At 41.4% G+C, this 11,670-nt stretch overlaps 1 protein-coding gene and 1 pseudogene across 1 annotated transcript; one reads left to right on the top strand and one right to left on the bottom strand.

The window, feature by feature from the left end:
* Positions 1-6,169: 6,169 nt before the first annotated feature.
* LOC143612965 (PRA1 family protein D-like) lies at positions 6,170-6,703 on the top strand. The gene has a single exon (XM_077086812.1). It carries the CDS (start codon positions 6,183-6,185, stop codon positions 6,684-6,686), a length of 504 nt encoding a protein of 167 aa, XP_076942927.1. The 5' UTR covers positions 6,170-6,182; the 3' UTR covers positions 6,687-6,703.
* A 3,691-nt stretch (positions 6,704-10,394) lies between these two features.
* Positions 10,395-10,925, bottom strand: LOC143612964 (DNA-directed RNA polymerase V subunit 7 pseudogene; annotated as a pseudogene).
* Between the last annotated feature and the right edge of the window lie 745 nt (positions 10,926-11,670).

The raw sequence follows: 11,670 nt of genomic DNA, 5'->3' as shown, positions 1-11,670 counted from the left end.
CAAACATTTGCATGCTCACGCATCGATGCTCACGCATCAAGCATGCTCAAGCATCAAGCATGCTCAAACATTTGCATGCTCACGCATCGATGCTCAAGCATCAAGCATGCTCTCGCATCGATGCTCAAACATCAAGCATGCTCATGGCGCATAGCACATGCTCAAGCATGCTCAAACATCAAGTGTGCTCACGCATCGATGCTCAAGCATCAAGCATGCTCTCGCATCGATGCTCAAACATCAAGCATGCTCAAACATGCGCGCAGGCACCGAGCGCGCGAAAGGTCAACCCACAGGATACAGACCGAGGCTTAAAATCAAGATGTCATGAAGACAGCCAAAACCTATGCTCATGGCGCATAGCACATGCTCAAGAATGCTCAAGCATCAAGCATGCTCAAACATGCGCGCAGGCACCGAGCGCGCGAAAGGTCAACCCACAGGATACAGACCGAGGCTTAAAATCAAGATGTCATGAAGACAGCCAAAACCTATGCTCATGGCGCATAGCACATGCTCAAGCATGCTCAAGCATCAAGCATGCTCAAACATTTGCATGCTCACGCATCAAGCATGCTCAAGCATCAAGCATCCTCATGCATCGATGCTCAAGCATCAAGCATGCTCAAACATCAAGCATGCTCACGCATCACGCATGCTCACACATCATAGATGCTCACGCATTCAAAATCTCTAGATCATGCGTGCTACCGCGGATCAACTTCGGATTCCGCATGCGCGCTCCTGGCGATCACTCTTCGCCACAGCGGTTTGCATTCGCGCCACCGCATACATGTTTTTGCATACATGTTTCACACTTCCTTTTATTAATTTGAGCATTATGACAACATTATATTGACATCAAACTAAAAATAAAACGAAGTAAAACATACATGCGCGAGCTTCAAGCTCAAACGCGTTGACGAGTCTTAACTCTAAAACGTCAGGGCCTTAGCCCAAAAATATGAGCCTTAGCTCAATCTTAAAAGTTTGGAATACTCAGACCCACAGGCCTCGCGCCAAGGGTGGAATACTCATAAACCCACATGCCTCGCGCCAAGGGTGGAATACTCAGACCCACAGGCCTCGCGCCAAGGGTGGAATACTCAGACCCACAGGCCTCGCGCCAAGGGTGGAATACTCATAAACCCATAGGCCTCGCGCCAAGGGTGGAATACTCATAAACCCATATGGCTACGCGCCATACTAAAAGGTTCGGCCACGAGTCGCGCAAGCACCTATGACATCATTATTATTTTCTGGCCGTTTGTGCCTCCATTATTATTTTGAAGACAAGCCGGGATAGTCATCCTGCGCAGAAGAGGCCCTTGTCGGCCGGTCATTATCATCATTTTAAAGCTCGTAAGTCGCCACGCGCGTCAAGCTTTATTATTCTTAGCTCGTAAGTCGCCTCACGCGCCAGCTTTATTATTCTTAGCTCGTAAGTCGCCTCACGTGCCAGCTTTATTATTCTTAGCTCGTAAGTCGCCGCGCGCGCAAGCTTTATTATTCTTAGCCCGTAAGTCGCCTCACGCGCCAGCTTTATTATTTTACAGCTCGTAAGTCGCCGCGCGCGCCAAGCTTTATTATTCCTGGCTCGTAAGTCGCCTCACGCGCCAGCTTTATTATTTTACAGCTCGTAAGTCGCCGCGCGCGCCAAGCTTTATTATTCCTGGCTCGTAAGTCGCCTCACGCGCCAGCTTTATTATTTTACAGCTCGTAAGTCGCCTTGCGCGCCAGCTTCATTATTCTACAAGCTCGTAAGTCGCCTCGCGCGCCAGCTTCTTTATTATTGCAGCTCGTAAGTCGCCATGCGCGCATGCTCTCATTATTCTACAAGCTCGTCAGTCGCCTCACGCGCCAGCTTTATTATTTTACAGCTCGTAAGTCGCCACGCGCGCCAAGCTTTATTATTCTTAGCTCGTAAGTCGCCTCACGCGCCAGCTTTATTATTCTTAGCTCGTAAGTCGCCGCACGCGCCAGCTTTATTACTCTCAGCTCGTAAGTCGCCTCGCGCGCAGGCTTTTATTATTCTCAGCTCGTAAGTCGCTTCGCGCGCAGGCTTTTGTTATTATAGCTCATAAGTCGCCTCGCGCGCAAGTTTTATTATCAGGCCCCGCGCCACTATTATTATGATGCGTGCTATATCTTATTCATACTAGTGCACCATCATCATCATAAGGATCACAACATGTCATCATCATGGAGAAAACCTCCCAAAACTCAAAGACAAGGCCGAAGAAAAGGGAAGAAACCGCCTCACGATCTAACACACTTTATAAAGTCCAGTGCTCCACCTAAACGCTTGCACGCCTAGGAGCAACACTGGACTTGGGGGGCTTGTCGGGGTATGGTACTAAGAACCCTAATTTATTGTGTTTTGGTCTTATTTTATTATATGGGCTAATACATTTGTTTTTGGGCTGAGGGGGTTTTGTGGAGGTAACCCTAACTGGGCTAGGCCCATTAGGGTACCATGATGGTGGCCATGAGGCTCCCTATATAAGGAGGTCTCCACCTCCTTATCAAGGGTTGGCAAATAGCTCAATAAGAGCCACCACCATATTTTTGTGTCTGTGAACAAGAGATCCTCTGGATTTCTTAGCGGTCACCTCCACACCCCCAAAAGTCACAGCAGATCACAGCAGCGGTCGGAGCAGAAGCAAGCAAGTCGTGGTTCGTTCATCTCGAAGTCCGTGGAAACATCGTCATGGGTCAGGTCAGATTCATTTCACGTTTCTACAGAATCCAATACAAATTCTTAGTTCTCATGATTGATCACATAATGTATTCATGTACAGTCCCTTCTCATAAAATCTTTAGATCTGCCCATTGAGCTTCCTAAATACTAGAATAAAAATAATACCTAAACAATTGTGCACTCCGCCTCTTCTAACTTGTCAACAAAGCAAATGATATTAGTGACTCTAAAATCACCAACAATTTTTAATCATGCACGTTTCAAGTTAACCGAACGTTAACAATCTAACCAAATATCGATGGTGAATTGATTATTAAAAGCATACGCATGGCATGTCTCCGTGTCTTAAAAACGAAAACTCAAAACACAACACATGTGCTATGACTACTGACTAGAGGTGCACATTCTGGTTAACCGGTTAATAATTTGGTGGGAATAACAGGTTAGACCGGTTAACTGGGTCGGGTACTAACCGGTTTTGATAAAATAATAATTAAAAAAATCGGTTAACCGGTTCGAGTATTAACCGGTTTTTAATAAAATAATAAAAAAATCGGGTAACCGGTTTCGAAATCAATAATATAAACCGGTTGCTAACCGACGGTTAGTAACCGTTAGTAACTGGTTAGAGACGGACCGGTAAGAAAAATGGTTAGAAACCGGTTACTAACCGGTTAGACTGTGCACCTCTAGCTATGAGTCCTATGACCAAATGAAAAAAAACGCCCAATATATCACACGACCCAATATTCCTCAACTTCCAAATCTAGGCTAGTAGGCTATGTAGCCCAAGCCCGGTCCTTTAAGGAATGCATTCTCTAATGAAAAATTGAGGAAGCCCAATCACCACACAGACAGGCCCTATAGTAAAAGAGAAAAAACAGGCCCAATAGGCAGGCCCTATGATTAAGACCAGAGGTGCAAAAGAAAAAAAAACTTATTTCGGACCTGACCCGGCGGTTCCTACCTAGAACCAAACCCAAAGCTACTCGGCCTGCGGGTGCAAACCGGGTTTGGGTTTCTCCTTGGAACCGGAATCGACCCGGACCCGTTGGAACCATTTTCACCAATACCCAGTTAAAACCCATTTTGATTAGACCTGATATAATCCTGGCAAACTAGTCGGTCAAATACCCGAACATACCCGGAACCGGTTTTTACCCGACCCGATTCTTGACTTTTTTTTAACTATACCGGAACTGGTTCCTACCTGGTTCCGATTCCTAAAAATACCCGGTTTATGTGCCTCTAATTAAGACTTGTTAAATGCATGTAGTTGTTTCGTGAAGGGCTTACTGCCATAAGATCCTGAGAAAACACATCAATTTTTTTTAAACGACCAACATAATGAGTTTTATTGGTGGTGGGGGGGGGAGTGATGATAGCAAGAAGCAAGACCCACCAATACACCAACAAAATAACAAGATCACCAGCAAAATGAAAAAAAGAAACAACAAAGTGCCACTCCAAAAGTGGACAGAACCCCCAAAACCTATCAATCACAACCACTCGCTACATCCGAAACCGGTGCAAATCTTCCCAAGTACACCCGAGTCTCCGCGATCTATTCTTTATCCAAAGGAAAGTTAACACTTTAATACCCTCCATCAAACTTGTGACATGAATCGGGCTTCCACAGTGAACCAACTTGTTTCTCCTATTTCACAAACACCAAACTGCCACCAAACATATAGCGTGAAACACTCAAGCATTTTCCTTCCGAAATAAGGTATACTTATGCAACTCCAAAGGTCCCGGGGGCAAAAAATAAATAGACGGCCGTCTTGCACCATTGAGAGACTAACGTTCGCAATGAACCTTTAAAAGAACCTTTGAGACACAACATCTTAATGGACATTTAAAAGGAAGAACTTTAATTGACATTTAATATTAAAAAAAAACAATTAACCAAATGCCCCTAAGGTTTCAAATAATAATCTTAGCGTATTTGTTAGAATCGGTTTGAAATAAAAATAAGTAAATTGCATAACATAAGTTGTAGTTTAACTTATAGTTAACTACACGCTGATAGAGGTACAAACCTCTTAGCTGAGACGGAGTGGTTCTGAATTTCACAAAAACTCCCGTTCAAAATCCCACGACTTTCTCCCGACCTCCCCTATTTTTCTTCTTGCATTTTGTAACTATTTGGTGAAAATTCCCAGAAGCTGATGAAGAGTAACCTAGGAAAAAACAGGAAATGGAGCGGCGCTCCCACCCACTAGGGGTGTTCATCAGCTCGTATAACGGTTTATTTGGTTCGGATTTGAAAATTTTGGAACCCTATCCGAAATCCGATCTAATCCGAATTAGGAGCATTCCTATCCGACCCGAATTGAATTCGGATGGATTCGGATAATCCGAATAATCCATATAACAAATATACAAATTTATGCTTTATTAAATAAACATACAAAACTAGAAAATAAAAGTAAAACACTACAAGAACAAGTAATATAAGTAGTGTTAGAAGTATAACGACGGAATGTTATGACATTTTTGTCTATGGTGTGTTAAGTTGATTGAACGAATAATGAAGTTATGGTTATAAAGTTATTGTAAATGTTAATGGACTTGGCTATATATAGTAATAACATGTTATATATTCGGATTATTTTGATATCCGAATAATCCGAACTATCTGGAATTTTTTGAAATCCATATCCGAATCTAGTTATTCGGATATTCGGATCTATCCGATCTGAATATCCGAATAAGAATTCAGATCAGATTATTCGGGTTTCGGTTTCGGTTCGGATTTCGGATTTCTTGAACACGCCACCACCCACTATTGGTTTAGTCAACAAAAGTTAAAACCGGTTTATGGTTGGTTTCGGTATGGGTTGAAACCGATTTCTTGACCAGATTATGATCAATTTCGGTTCGGGTTTTGACCGATTTTGGTTCAGTTAATCAGTTTGTAACCAGTTTTGATAAAGAAAATTACAAACCAATTCCAAACCCATGGTTTTAATCAATTCGAAACCTTTTTTTATTTAATCATACGGTTTCAATCGATTTCAAACCGGTTTCTACATAACCGGTTTCAAACCAGTTTAGTTTCGATTCCAATGTCAGCCTTTCAGGTCAATTCAATTAACCAATTTATTTACTCACCTCCACAGCTCCACCCCACTCCATACCCCATTCTACACGTTTAGCTCACCCCATAAACATGGAATCTAACTATCTCACCTTCTTCATTAATAAACAAAACTTAATACTATTAATAATAATATTATTATTATCATCATTATTGACTTTTGACTTTTTGAGTCATTGTCACACTAAACTAAACCAAACTAAAACTTTATTATTTATAAATAATATATATATATATATATATATATATATATATATATTCCGCCACCGCCTGCCGACCACCACTCACGACGGAACAACCAATACCCACACGACGGAGTATACACAGCTCTAATCTTCAATAACAACCCTAACCTCACAAACCCTAACACCCACACCAATGGCCACCACCACCGCCACGTCATCCGTCCGCCCATGGCTCACCTCCTTCCTCTCTCTCTCCTCCATCTCTCTTCCTCCCTCTCTCCCAGACCTCTCTCTCCGCTTCCACAACAACCTCCACACTTTCCGCGCCAATTACGTCATCATCTCACTCATCATCTTCATCCTAACCCTAATCCTCCATCCAGTCAAGGCCGTCATCTTCATCATCCTCATATCCACGTGGATCTACTTTATTGGCTACCGAGACGAGCCGTTGGTGGTGTTTGACATCGAGATTAGTGACCGTACGGTTGTGATTGTGTTATCTGTGGTTACAGTTGCTGCGGTAGCGGTGGCTAGGGTTTGGTGGAACGTGTTTGTGTCGGTTTTGGTGTCGGCTCTTGTCGTGAGCTTGCACGCGATAGTGATGGCGCCGGATGGTGGCGAGTCGCCGTACGGATCGTTGTTGTCTGGTGGCGATGAGGACGGAGGTGCGCGAGGCGGTTATGTTCCGGTTTGAGTGAGTTGGTGAAGAAACGAAGAACTAAGGGCGCGTTTGGTTTACAGGTTTAGATTGATAGATTGATGATATTAGTTATTGTTAATGTATACATAAGAGATTGATTGATGAATGATGATTTGTCAATGAAATTTACTTGATATTGATATGAATTTGGTTCATAGATTAGGGGTGCAAATGAGCTAAGCTGCTCACAAGCTACTCGAGATCTCGAAATTAACTAAGCCCGAGCCTAAACGAGCGTATTATAGCGTTTGCAGGCTGTTTAAGCTCGTTGAGCCTAAATGAGTGTAGTATAGCGTTTGTAGGTTGTTTAAGCTCGTTGAACCTAAATGAGCGTTGTTTTTGTTCGATTTGATTTTATAATGGTTTCTGGTTGTAAAGTGGTGGCTGGGGTTTGGTGGAACGTGTTGGTGTCGGTTTTGGTATCGGTGCTTGTGATAAGTTTGCACGCGATATTGATGGAGCCGGATGGTAGGGAGTCGCCGTACGGATCGTTGTTGTCTGGTGTCGATGAGGATGGAGGTGCTCGAGGTGGTTATGTGCCGGTTTGAGTGAGGTGGTGAAGAAGGGAGTTGATTTGGTTTGCAGGTTTAGGTTTGATGGATTGATGATATTATTAGTTATTATTAATGTGTACATAAAAGATTGATTGATGAATGATGAATGATGATCATGTTATTTGTCAATTAAATTATACTGGATATTGATATGAATTTGATTGTCTTTGTAGTTTGATTGTGATTTGGGGTGCAAACAAGAGATCGAAATTAGCTAATAAGCCCGAGCCTAAGTGACCGTAGTATAGCGTTTGTAGGTTGTTTAGGCTTGTTGAACCTTAATGAGCGTAGTATAGAGTTAAGTTTTAACTCTTTTGAACTTCTATGTATTAGTTTCAAACTGCATAGCCTAGCTCGACCTCGAGCTTTGGCTTGTTAAGATACTGTGCACGAGCTCAAGCCCGATCCTGAGCCAAGCACAACCTTGAAAAATGACGCATGACGCGAACTCAAGCTCTCGTAAGTCAAAACAAGCCAAGCTTGAGCTTAGTCGAGCTCGGGCCTGGCTTGTTTATATCCCTGCTTCTGATGCGTCTTTTGTCCGATTTGTGTTTCTGTTTCCAGTCTATCAAACTGGTCCAGTTTCTTTTGATCTTTTCTTGATTACTTCATTGATTTTTTTTTTCAAACTTAAAATAATATGGTTTCTGGTTTGCAGTTTTTGATTTGATTTTATAATGGTTTCTGATTTCTGGTTGTAATAATGGTGGCTGGAGTTTGGTGGGACGTGTTTGTGTCGGTTTTGATATCGGCTCTTGTTGTGAGTTTGCACGCGATATTGATGGCGCCGGATGGTAGGTTTAGAACAGTGGAAGTGGTGAAGAAGTGAAGAGCTAAGGCCGCGCTTGGTCTGCAGGTTTAGAACAGTGGAAGAGATGATTGATGATGTTATTAGTAGTTATTAATGTATACATAAGATTCAATGAAATTTACCTGATATTGATCTGAATTTAATTGTCTTTGTAATTTGTTTTGTGATTACTAATGAGCAATTCGAGATTGGATCGATAAAAAAACTCGAAATGAGCCAAGTGTGAGTCTCAAATAAAGCTTGAGCCTTGTATGGGAAGATGGTTTAGGCTCGTTGAGCCTTAACAAGCCTAGTGTACCATTATGTTTTCACTCTGCATAGACGAGCTCGAGCCGAAGCTCAAGCTCTGGCTCATTATATGCAGTCTTAACAAACTGGTCACACATTGTCAATTTCCATCTTAGTATAAACCCGTCTTGTTGACGTGGTGCTGGTTTCATTTCATCAAGTCTCATTATGAGATCCCACGGAGGCACATAGTAAATCGCCGTATCATTGTGTACGAATGTAACAACAGTATGCATAAAGCTCTTAAGAGGAGAACAGAGAAGAGCAAACTCCTTATGCCCGGCCGTGACATAGGCCTTACCAAAATTGAGTTAACTCGAGTCGAGCCTGTCCTGTTTTGGTTTATAGTTTCCAAATTATTGATGTTGCTATAAAATACCGCAGTGAGAAGACAACTTTGTTCAGATCCACGGTGTCGTCGTGGTGTCGGTTTCCTCTACTAAGGTCAAAATACTTGCTTCAACCACAAAAGAAGCCATTTGGGTTTGTTCTGATCCACGTTGGTGTTGGGCCCGGCTTGAAACGAGCTTGAAACGTCGTGGGTACTCGACGCTCAAACAACCTCGGCATTAGTTTGGGCTTTAAGACTACCAGCCCAGCCTTTGAACTGGGCCTTACTGATATGGAGCTAATTTGGGTCGGGCTCGTCTTGGTTAAGTGGCCTCATGGGCTTCCCTTGATTTCATCGTAAATAACATCGTTTATGGTTTACACTTCTCACATCGATTGGTTTTGTTTTGGTTAATAGCTTTCTAGTTATTGATGTTGCTTACCGCCCCATTAGTGGTAAGGACTTGAGTAACAATATAAGACCACATGTTAAGTGTTAAAACTTTAAGCAAGTGAATCAAGAACACAGACTCTTTATTAAGAAAACGACTAACAAGAAAAACATAATAAACCTGATACAATAAACTTGGTTATATAATAACCTTTACTTGTTCCTTAAGGTACCAACTCTTAAACATACTCGGAACTCAAAAACAATAACAAAGATAAACTAGAAACTTATACAATCAAATAATCATTTATTTCTCATAGAATAGTAACCAACTTTCAAAAGTGTTCCAATTAGGTCACTCATACATATTTTCCCCAAATCGGGTCACTAAATCTTCAAATTGAGTCTCACCGATTTTTTGTGCATCAAGAAAGAAATAGAGGATAAGATGTGAGGATCGGAATTTGCAATATATGTATTTAAATTTAAAATATTTTTAAAAACGTAAATTATATTCAAATTTAAAAATAAAAAATAAAATCCACGTCACTTAGTGTCAACTTAAAAAAAAAGACAAAAAGATTTCCTATATGAAACAAAAAAAAGGCTAAAAAAAACATGTTAAAACCTTTAATCTAATAAAATATGAAAGTTGTGTGACTTAATTGAAACACTTTTTAAAGTTGAGTGACCTAATTGAAACACTTTTGAAACTTAGTTACTATTCTATAAAACTACCCCTTTATTTTATTGCCAACTTTAACATTCAGATCCATCTTCGTGTCGCTGTGGTGGCGGTTTCCTCTTCTCGGATCGTAATACTTGCTTCAACCATAGAAATCGTTTGAGCCACGGGCTTGAAACCTCATGGGTATCAATGCACAAATCAGTCGAGGGCCTCGAGGCCGTAGAAAATCGTTATACAATGTGTCCCCTTGATTTCAGCATCATATTTCAGTTAATTTCAAGCTTAAATAATATCCATTTATAATGTTTTGGTTTGGTTTTTAGTTTCCAAATTATTGATTTTTCAATTGGTGTCAAGTTCATGTCCGGTCCCAACATGATAGACACCCTTGCAAGCAAAGTTACAAATGAACAAACTCATAAAAGACAACATAATTTGTTGTGTTCCACTCAATACAACTAACAACTTGATAATAAAAAGATTCCCAAAAGATTTCAAACAACTAGATAACATGACCACACTTTGCATTGACCCATTGACCAAACAGACTTCAGGTTCTACAACACCAAAATGTTATCTTTTTACAATAAAAGACCATCAACCTCTGCATAATTATTAGTCAAAAGAAGTCATACCTGTATTAAACCGGGCCCAAGTAATGTCCCTCCAAACCGACGACAGCCTGGAACTCCTTCTGCGCCTCCATGTACTTGACCCCAATCACGACGCACCTCAGAGTCATGTCCTTCTCGATTCTGGACCCCGTTTTCACGTTCAAGAAACAAGGGTGTTCGGCAATCTGGTATTGGTAATCAGTCATTTTTTGATTGGATAAATAAAGATTCTCGATCGGTCCACACCTCATGAACACACCATGTTTAAGAATCTTGTGAACCACTCCCTCAATGACTTCACCTCTGAATACCTTGAAGGTTAGGCAAGTGAACTTGACTGGAAATAAAACGTCACCCGAGTGATCTCTTACTTTCCCTTCTCCGATTTTGTCCAATGTGGTCACCGCTAAAAGGTATCCGAGATCTTTGGTTGCTTTTTTAGCTGAGAAGTCATCTAACAAACGGACCAGAATCGCCTTTTGTAACATCAATCCTTTGATGTCGAGGTTTTCGGCTGGTATAACCACGTTCCAGTTCAACTGCACCTTGAGAAACATTTGCAAATCTTACCTCACCTATCATAATCAAGATAAGAAATCGGTTAAAACTATTAATTGCATAATTATGAAAGACAATTATTGTCCTTCGTTTGACTAGTGGTGCGTGTGTTGGGTGGGGGCTGTATCTATACGAGCTTAAAGCGATCAAAGCCCGAGCCTCAAATAAAGTTTGTTTGGTTATCAAGCTTGAGCTTGAGCCTAGTATGGGAAGATCGTTTAGGCTCGTGGAGCCTTAACAAGCCTTGTGTATTTTTAAGTTTCTAGCTCTTTTGGACTTCTGCCGAGCTCAAGCTGAGCTTTGGCCCATTTAAGGTACTGAAACGAGCTCGAGCCAAACTTAGGTTCATTTAAGGGTTTTCTATTTTTCTTGAAATATATAATCTATCTAAAAAAAGTATATAAATTAATAAAAAATAATTCAGCCGATCCCGAGCCAAACTCGAGCTTAAAAAACGACTAGCGAGCCGAGCTTGAGCTTGAAAAAACCACCCACGAGCCACGCTCGAGCTCTCATAAGTCAAACGACCGAGCTTGAGCCTGAGCTCTTATTTGAATATAAACTGCATAAAGATGAAAAATAATTATTGTCCTTCGTTCGACTAGTGTGTGCGTGTGTTGGGTGGGGGCTGTTTCTATAGTACTGTACAATGAGATCTATGGCAAATTGGCAACAAAGGGGGGCCAGTTGGTCAACAGGCAATGGAGGTAATAAAAGCCACAAGAGACAAAAAGAATACTGAGT

This window comes from Bidens hawaiensis, unplaced genomic scaffold (genome assembly GCF_021521415.1).
Source record: "Bidens hawaiensis isolate Kalapana, Puna unplaced genomic scaffold, B.hawaiensis_p1.1 tig00036245_1, whole genome shotgun sequence".
NCBI lineage: Eukaryota > Viridiplantae > Streptophyta > Magnoliopsida > Asterales > Asteraceae > Bidens > Bidens hawaiensis.
This window is presented reverse-complemented; position numbering and strand designations above follow the sequence as displayed.